Source organism: Corticium candelabrum, chromosome 4 (assembly GCF_963422355.1).
Source record: "Corticium candelabrum chromosome 4, ooCorCand1.1, whole genome shotgun sequence".
Lineage (NCBI taxonomy): Eukaryota > Metazoa > Porifera > Homoscleromorpha > Homosclerophorida > Plakinidae > Corticium > Corticium candelabrum.
Genome location: NC_085088.1, coordinates 6,401,476 through 6,410,313, shown reverse-complemented (window position 1 = coordinate 6,410,313; position 8,838 = coordinate 6,401,476). Strand labels below are relative to the sequence as shown.

At 41.9% G+C, this 8,838-nt stretch overlaps 1 protein-coding gene across 2 annotated transcripts; it reads left to right on the top strand.

The window, feature by feature from the left end:
• Nucleotides 1-859: 859 nt before the first annotated feature.
• Nucleotides 860-4,835, top strand: LOC134178689 (CMP-N-acetylneuraminate-beta-galactosamide-alpha-2,3-sialyltransferase 1-like). Of its 2 annotated transcripts, XM_062645572.1 has the most exons (3): nucleotides 860-966; nucleotides 1,033-1,104; nucleotides 3,620-4,835. In XM_062645572.1, exons 2-3 carry the CDS (start codon nucleotides 1,040-1,042, stop codon nucleotides 4,662-4,664), a joined length of 1,110 nt encoding a protein of 369 aa, XP_062501556.1. In that variant the 5' UTR covers nucleotides 860-966; nucleotides 1,033-1,039; the 3' UTR covers nucleotides 4,665-4,835. The 2 variants fall into 2 exon arrangements, with proteins under 2 accessions (XP_062501556.1, XP_062501555.1); XM_062645571.1 differs by having other exon boundaries at nucleotides 880-1,104.
• The last annotated feature ends 4,003 nt before the right edge of the window (nucleotides 4,836-8,838 follow it).

Below are 8,838 nucleotides of genomic sequence, written 5' to 3'. Positions count from 1 at the left end.
CCATGAAATGGCGAATGAGTTGTCAAAAGTTGCGAGTACAGTACGGTTTGGTTGACAGGGCCGACAAACTTTTGATTTGCTTTTCTGACTCTCAAAAGCATTTTAGGTTGTTTCCATAACAGCGCAGACAATTTGTAGGTATAGTAGATGACGTATAATGTCAAAATTTTACCATGGCGAACTCGTCTTGGGTTTTACGCGTTCTAGAATTCTAGGTCGTTCCTGAAAACGACTAGACTTTGCAGACTGTGAAAAAGTAAGCGAAATGCGTATGTATTCCATTCAGAAAGTCTAACGTCTCAACTTAAGACGAAAAACATGAAAATCCCATTGGGACGAAAGATTCTTCCCAGCCCCATTCGAACAAAAGAATCCCAGTAAAGAGATGAACAGGCTCGCTCTGCCAAAAGATCCTGGTGAGAACACTGATGTCATGTCACCTATTATTTCAAGGTGCACACAGTGAACTGTGGTATCGTCGAAAGCAAAAACCGGCGACTGTCCAATACTTGATGGGCGTGTCCGATGTACGGGAGAAGCAGCGGAAGTTCTATTTTGTCACTGTGAACAGCAATACGCCAAGTGATCAAGCCGAATCTAGCACGTCGTGTTACCGTGTGACCACTCTCTACATTCATGTCTTAGATACAAGAAATCTTCGTCTGGTTTCCGTACGCCAGTGTCCGCTAGCGGGGAGTGTCCGATAATTGATATCTAGCTCTACACTCTAACCACCAGTGAAGTGTGACAACAGACTAATTAGATTGAAATGTTCTGTTCGACTCATCTCCAAATGCTCGTAGGTTTCATTTGAGGCGATGCTCGACCAGAGACGACGTCTATTACTAGTTTATATCAATGAGCACCTTCTCATCAGCATTCGTGGACTCGGGCGTAGATTTGAGAGTGAGACAGACACACGATAATCGGATGCGAACAAGCACGGGAGTAGAAGAACGAGACTAGGTTTGTGCTATACTTGCGTCCAGAGCGCGGCCAAACGTATTTCTCGAAGTGCCCGTGGTCGTCTAGGGTAATCATGCGCTTTGGAGTGTCACAGTACAATCCTCGCTCTCGTCCCTTGAAAGAAGACAGCAACTCGAGGTAAGACGTAGCGTACTAGCATAGAGTAAACGAAACTGTGAGACGCAAGCTATAGCCTATGGGCGGGTTGTCTGAAAGAAACGCCTCTCGTCCAACCTCTACCAGCGCAGGAGCTGGTAGAGGCTGGAAGAGGAGAGTGCTCTTCCAACGAGCAGCAGAGTCGGTAGAGTTGGCTCTTTCTACTATAGCGGCAGAACTGTAGAAGTTGGAAGAGGGGCGTGCACACGAAAGCCCAATCGAACGCGCCCATAGTTTCACGTAGCCAGACCTTAGCTATAGTAGCTAGCTCACCATACTTTCGGCGATAAAGGCCCTCTAAAGGGTTGGGTAAAATGCCAATTCTTGTTCTGCGCTCCGCAAGATTTGTTGGGGAGATACCTGCCAAGAGGTGTAAAGTCTATCGCGCATTCCGCTCCAGCCGCGTGAGTTTTGGATTAGGGTCAATTACTGTACAACGTGCAGTACAGTACATGTAACAGGTATGTGTGCTCGCGTACGGACGTCCTACAAATCAGAGATTCGTTTGTCGACCCTGTGAACCTTGAACTACCATCCTGTTGCGTGCGTTTTGTGACCAAGTTGTCTGTGAGGCTTTTGCGCTTCAATCTTCGCGGATCAAGGACTGACTTTGCGATCTGTTGTTGAGTCTGAGGAAAAGACACGTGGCGTATACTCAGTGTATGAAACGTATGCGCGCATATGGAACGTCCATTCAATTTCAATTTTAATTTTAATTGAAAATTGAATACAACGTTAAAATTTCATTTTCAATTTATTGATATATATATATATCCACTTGCAGTTGAATCATTTGGTTCATGGTCGGATGTCAGCTTGGATACATTGAAGACTGTAGCATCTAAAATTGTTTCTGTTAATACTATTCCTTTTAGTCAGTCTTTAAATAATTTGTTGCAGCCATTGTCAGCCAAGTTATGGTCCTATAATGCACGCATGATTCTCAGTAGATTGTTGTTAGACAATAATGACAGTAATTTTAGTTCATGGGATTTGCCTGTATCCTAGATTGTTTATATGGAAATATATATTTGGCTATATACATACATATATATATATATATATATATATATATATATATATATATATATATATATATATATATATATTGTAGTGTTAATTAATTAATCAAACTCTAAAGCAATGGATATTTGAAACACCACAAGTTTAGTGTTTTTTGTTCATTTTTATTTTTAAAATGAAAATTTAAATAATGTACTTCCGGTTGCGTATGGTACATGTATAATCCGTCTTGACGGCTTCTTCTTGGCGCCTCTCTATCATATTTGCACCATTTGGCGGGAGATTTAATTCTATAAACAAGATGAAATATTGGCGGGGAATTTATTTGGCGGATTGGCGGATGTTTCAGCGACCGCCATTAGATAATCCACCAATAATTTGGCCTCTGGGATATGTTGACGTCATCAGGCACGTAGATCAGCAAGATCCTTGCTTGTCGTCTGTCTGTTGTACCTAAGCAGTAGTCAGTGGGAGACCATGCAGTAAGCTTGGGAAATGTGGGCCACGAACACAGCTGTCAATCACAACCACATCAAGACCATTCATGGTAAGACGCACACACACACACACACACACACACACACACACACACACACACACACACACACACACACACACACACACACACACACGCACGCACGCGCGCACGCACCACACACACACACACACACACACACACACACACACACACACACACACACACACACACACACACACACACACACACACACACACACACACAATTTGAGCTTTATAATACTAGATATGGCGAATGTATGCTCGTATCTGTCAACGTCCACGTCATTGAACAGTAATTAATGCTTTAATAGTACTGCAACTGAAGCAACCGCCGTTTGCATCTTTGTTATACGCATGTACAATGTGCGCACTGTGTCTTTTTCCAAATATTTACTGTTCTATTTGCGTTGGCCTTCTTTAATTAACTGTTGGTGCAAACTAAAAGTTCACGTGACACTGTCATGTTACCCTAAACCCTATAGATATTGAATGCTCGTCAAACGTGTTTTAGAAAGGAAGTATTTGGTTAATATTTGATGAATTTAGCTAAGTATGTATCTGGGCTGTAGAGCCATCAACTAACTAACCAGCAGAATAGCTATACAAACGTTATAATTTTCAGGATGCTACGGGACACGCCTATTTTTGGCACGCCCACTTTTATTGCCTTCTAATTGACTGATACGGTAGAATCAGTGGCAGATTCAGACTGGAAAAAGTGTGGTGTATATTCTATATACAGCTTTGGTCCTCCCTCACACGTATTTACAGTCCACAATTTTATTGACTTACGCTTACAAATGAATTGGAGGCTTAGCTTGGTCTAGCCCATGTCACTCTAGGCCACTGATATTAGAAATATTTATCACTTGTGTATATATTGCAGTTAAATAGTTTTTACAAGGTAACTTTTTCAAACAATTAATTACTAACATTAAAATTGTGTTTTTTTTAGAAAAACAGTGCTCAACACTTTGACTGTCTTCTGGCATTCTTGGACATGTAAACGTTTGCCGTTGTTACTATTGACTACAGCATGTTTGGCGTTGTTTGCACCAAATTTCTACCTTTATCTCAAGGACAGTCTCGAATATAGACGTTCGTTTTACCAACTGTCTGTTTTCATGAATGAGTCGTCATCCAAACAAGTATCAAGAAACGTGCCTAACAGGCTCAACCGTGAAAACATTACCAATGAGCAGTCCACAGTAAACATTACCAAGAAGCAGTCAACACTGTGGAAAGAAAGAGGATGTGAAAGTAAGACACCTCTCCTTCTCTGTAACAGATCACTAGGAGCTGCTAAACATACGGTGTATAACGATATATCAAGAAGTATAGCTCTTGCCAACCAGACTGTGTTCTCAAACTCTAATGTTCTAGTGGAACGAGCGAGATCGTGCGCTCTAGTCGGTTCATCAGGAAGGCTTTTGAGTCAGAGACACGCTGATGATATCGACGGACACGACGTTGTCATACGACTAAACGACGCTCCAATTTATCCTTACGAGAACTACGTTGGGAGACGTATGCCTGATGTTGCAATTATCAATTTAGCCGTCTCACGTAAAGGAAAGTGTCTCCAAAACGTAAACCCTAAAACACTTTTGGTTCAGTGTCATCATCCAGGTGGAATTAGCACAATTGGGCGATTCTGTGCAACACATGGCCCCGTCTATGCATTTTCCAGGCATCTTATTAGCACTGTTAACGATATTTTGTCAAAGTACGTGTTAAAACATCGTCTCAAAGGTCTGAGGAGTCCAACAGCGGGAATGTATGCCGTCATCTTTTCCTTACATTTGTGCAAGGAGCTTGATATTTATGGGTTTGGTGCCGGAAAGGGAGAGTTGTATTCATACTACAGAGATCTTCTCACGCCCAGTACACAGCATTATTTTGACTTGGAGGAAGAATTTCTCAAAGATATTTCACACAACCTGACAACACCCGTTGACGTGTCGTGGATGGGATGCAACAGAGTGTCATTCCATCCCTGATCATAGTTATAATTTACAAAACAATTAAGTTATGGAATTCTCAGTATGACAGAGACATGATTTTAGGGACAGATGCAATTTTACCTCAAGACCGTAACTTGTGCGTGTGTCAAATTTATTCTAGTCTTGAGGCTTTGTAATTTGTTCAAATTTAATTTGTTGTGATGTTCATTATTTGGTGTCATATTTATTATTTATACCAGCTGACCATGGTGTTAAGATTATATACAAATGGTTATAGCTAAAAGTATAGAAGTATACTAGTTGTACGGTATCCGCAGGCGCCTCACGTTCGTGAGTAACACGTCCAACGGAGTTTTCAGACCGTCTACTGAGACGCCGAGTCCTAGCTAGACAATACGTATTTGTTGAAACCCTAGCTGTCATGGAACTAAACATGCAAACTACCTGGTAGTTTAGATTACGTATATAGGCCTGGTATAGGTAGTCGTCGTTTTGCGATCGTGATCAAGACAATTGAAATGTACAGTCTAGGTATGCACTCAGTTCCGTTGTAACGACAGTGGTATGGTATCGACTGACCTAGAAATTGATATCGGCAAACATTGACTATCAACAGTGTTAGATGGGTCAGTGCCCTTTTGATCATTCCAATTTTTGCATTTCAATGCTGCTAAAAATTGGAAATGTTCCGAATGTCCTATGTACTTCTAATTTTTACAAACCATAAAGCAAAAATTTGCAGTTTTGGTTGAGTATTAATTCTATCGTTTGATAAGGACGTTGTTGAAATGTGGAAACGTATCTTATTGTCATTGTTAGATTTTACAAATTGAAAATTGCAACAGTGGCAGTGGTACCATTTGATCATTCTAATTTTCTAATTTTCTAAACTGGCATCTTGCTCAACATCGCGGCCAACATATAAAGTGAGAATTTATTCTGCTACGAGAAACATGGTCTCGGGTCGCAACTGCGGCGTATATACACAGCACGATGAATCGAACAAATTTCATGTAGAATGTGTACGTGCGCATATATACAGTACGTACCTTGAAAATTCGTGCCAACATTTCTGTAGTACACTTGGCTGCAGGCAAACGAGCAACTCGGTGAGAAGATTTGCTTCTAAAGGTAAACATCTCCAGCGTACACGTGTACTCTACCAGTACACTTGATGGACTACCTTGGAAACGACGTGTGCAATTATCTGAGATTGCTCATCAAACTTTATTGATACAATTAACACCTACAGGGTCCGCGACCCTTCCGGCCATTTCAATTTTCAATTTCAAATTTCAGTTTTCATTTTTCAATTTTTTGTCAAAGGTTTTCACTTATTTTGCTAAGAAAATTAATTTAGCAAGCAAATTTTTATTTTTCATTATTGATTTTTATTTTTCATTTTTCATTTTTCGTTGTTCTATTTTCAAGTTTCTATCTTTGATTATATTTGGTTGAGTTGAATGTCAAAAGAATTGAACGCGGAAAGAACGAAAAATGAAAGCAGCAAGAATGAGAATTGAACGCATCAAAAACGAAGAACCAACGCAGCAAGAACGAAAAATGAAAGAGCCTTCTGCGAATTACGCAGCAGGGAGTCTGGTGGAACCCGTGCTCTAGTCAATACTCAACGCAGTAGGGAGTCGTTTTTCATTCCAACACGTGCTGCTGATTGGAAGGGGCGGAGTGAATCTTGGACGACTTCCTTTTAGGACGATCTCTTGCAGTTTCCGCTCTAACGAGAAGGGAATCTCCCTCTCCCCCAAAATAATCAATCTCAGGTGCGATCAGCCATTGCTGATGAGCACAGTACATATGCATGGTATATGACTTTATCTATTACCACATAGAATTTTAACAATTGCAACAGTCTAGCTAAATCTAAAACTCAACAAATTTAGTAACTATACTGAAACTCGTTCAAACTCTTTTAGGCTACTCTAGATTAACTACCATTTATACACGCAGTACACAGCAACTAAAAACAAAGATGTCTGGTTTGCTTAGCCTCGTACCAGACTCTCTCGCACCGTCATGCCCGGTTCCCGTATAACACGACAACGCTGGAGAGGGTCTGGGATCATACCGCTTACCGTTTATGCTATTAAATGATCAAACTAGCTCGTATGTCACCAAGCCTCTGACTACTAATACGATTAGTCTAATAGTTATTCTCATGTGTCACACGGAATGTCTTGCGACAGACTTGACCTTCCATTCGTACTCTACTTGTTTCCTTTCAGTGTCGGTATCCTGTCTCTACGCGAGCTCTACGTATTTGCCAACCTCTCTGGGAAAGAGGACTTCCTGTCCAAGAGACTCAAGAGCGGAAGTCAACACCATGTCTGACGGCACGTTCTGCCAGGCTCCAAATGTTCCCGAATCGTACTCGAGCTTCCCGATTTGTATTGTTCTCGTAGCCTGGCACAGTAATAGAGCGTCGCCTAGTGCATTCCTAGTCCAAGCTACTTAGACTGCTGATCGAATCACATTGGACCTCACAGCTTCAGATAACGTGAATCGAACTCAGGATCGAGCTCCCTCTGTGAATGAATCTCTTTCCATGCGGCAAGGCGGGTCTCTTCTCATGCAGCCGTACAGGAACGAAATGTAACAGTGAATGTATGCAATCGAATATCACAGCTAGCATAACTTTGATGGAAGGATAGCTTCCTAGTTAACTAAGAGCATGAGAGTGTTGACATTGGTGACGTGGGGTGACACTTAGATGACGTGGGGTGACACTAGGTGAAGAAAGTAGGCGGTATGATCCCAGACCCTCTCCAGCGTTGTCGTATTATACGGGAACCGGGCATGACGGCGCGAGAGGGTCTTGTACGAGGCTAGGTTTGCTTTTCTACACATGCGCGCGTACGTACGTGCCTCCGTCACCTCGGGAATTGAATGTTGAACTTCTGTCCATGCGGATGGTTCTCTTGTCACTGCAGACCTGTGTAAGCCGAACGACGTCGTATGCTGGCCAAGTACCGCGGGCATGCAATACATGACTTACTTGCTTGCCCAGCTTTGTCAATTCGTCCAAGCTACGTATACGGAGAGTCACGCTGAGTGGTCCTCACTGGACCTTCATGTTGTAGCTAATGCAGAGACAGAAGGCAACGTCGGCCACTTGTAACTTGCCACCGCTCTACGACTGCTGACACCCAAGCCACTCCCGACAGCAGATTGTGATGTTTGCCGGAGGTCTTGTACAGCGGTGGCATATTTGGCACTGGGAGAAGCTTCGCTGTCGTTTCTGCCAGTCTTCTCATGCGTATAAGGTAGTAGCCTCGTTCACAGCGACGGTGCGATCATGACGGCGCAAAGTCAACCGAGTCTGCATGAGCTATACCCGAGGTACTTGGCTAGCAGCACACGACGTCGTCCGGCTTAAGCAGGTCTTCAGTGACAAGAGAGCCATCCGCGAGGACGGAAGCTCAAAATTCAATTCCCGAAGTGATGGAGGCACGTACGCGCGCATGTGTAGAACAGCAAACCAGGCATCTTTGTTTTTAGTTGCTGTGTACTGCGTGTATAAATGGTAGTTAATCTAGAGTAGCCTAGAAGAGTTTGAACGAGTTTCAGTATAGTTACTAAATTTGTTGAGTTTTAGATTTAGCTAGACTGTTGCAATTGTTAGAATTCTATGTGGTAATAGATAAATTCATTTACCATGCATATGTACTGTGCTCATCAGCAATGGCTGATCGCACCTGAGATTGATTATTTTGGGGGAGAGGGAGATTCCCTTCTCGTTAGAGCGGAAATTGCAAGAGATCGTCCTAGGGTGGAAGTCGTCCAAGATTCACTCCGCCCCTTCCAGTCAGCAGTACGTGTTGGAATGAAAAGCAACTCCCTCCTGCGTAGAGTTATGACTAGGGCACGGGTTCCACCAGACTCCCTGCTGCGTTATTCGCACAAGGCTCTTTCATTTTTCGTTCTTGCTGCGTTCAATTTTCGTTCTTGCTGCGTTCAATTTTCATTCTTGCTGCGTTCATTTTTCGTTCTTTCCGCGTTCAATTCTTTTGACATTCAACTCAACCAAATATAATCAAAGATAGAAACTTGAAAATAGAACAACAAAAAATAAAAAATGAAAAATAAAAATGCTTACCGAATTAATTTTTTTAGTAAAATAATTGAAAACCTTTAAAAAAATTAAAAAATGAAAAATGAAAAATTAAATTGAAATTTGAAAATTAAGAAATTG

What these genes read in the sequence shown, in the direction of transcription:
- LOC134178689 (XM_062645572.1), top strand. Translation starts at nt 1,040, where the DNA reads ATGCGCTTTGGAGTGTCACAGTACAATCCTCGCTCTCGTCCCTTGAAA. An exon ending in AAAGAAGACAGCAACTCGAG is followed by an intron (nt 1,105 to 3,619) that starts GTAAGACGTAGC and finishes TGTTTTTTTTAG; the next exon opens with AAAAACAGTGCTCAACACTT.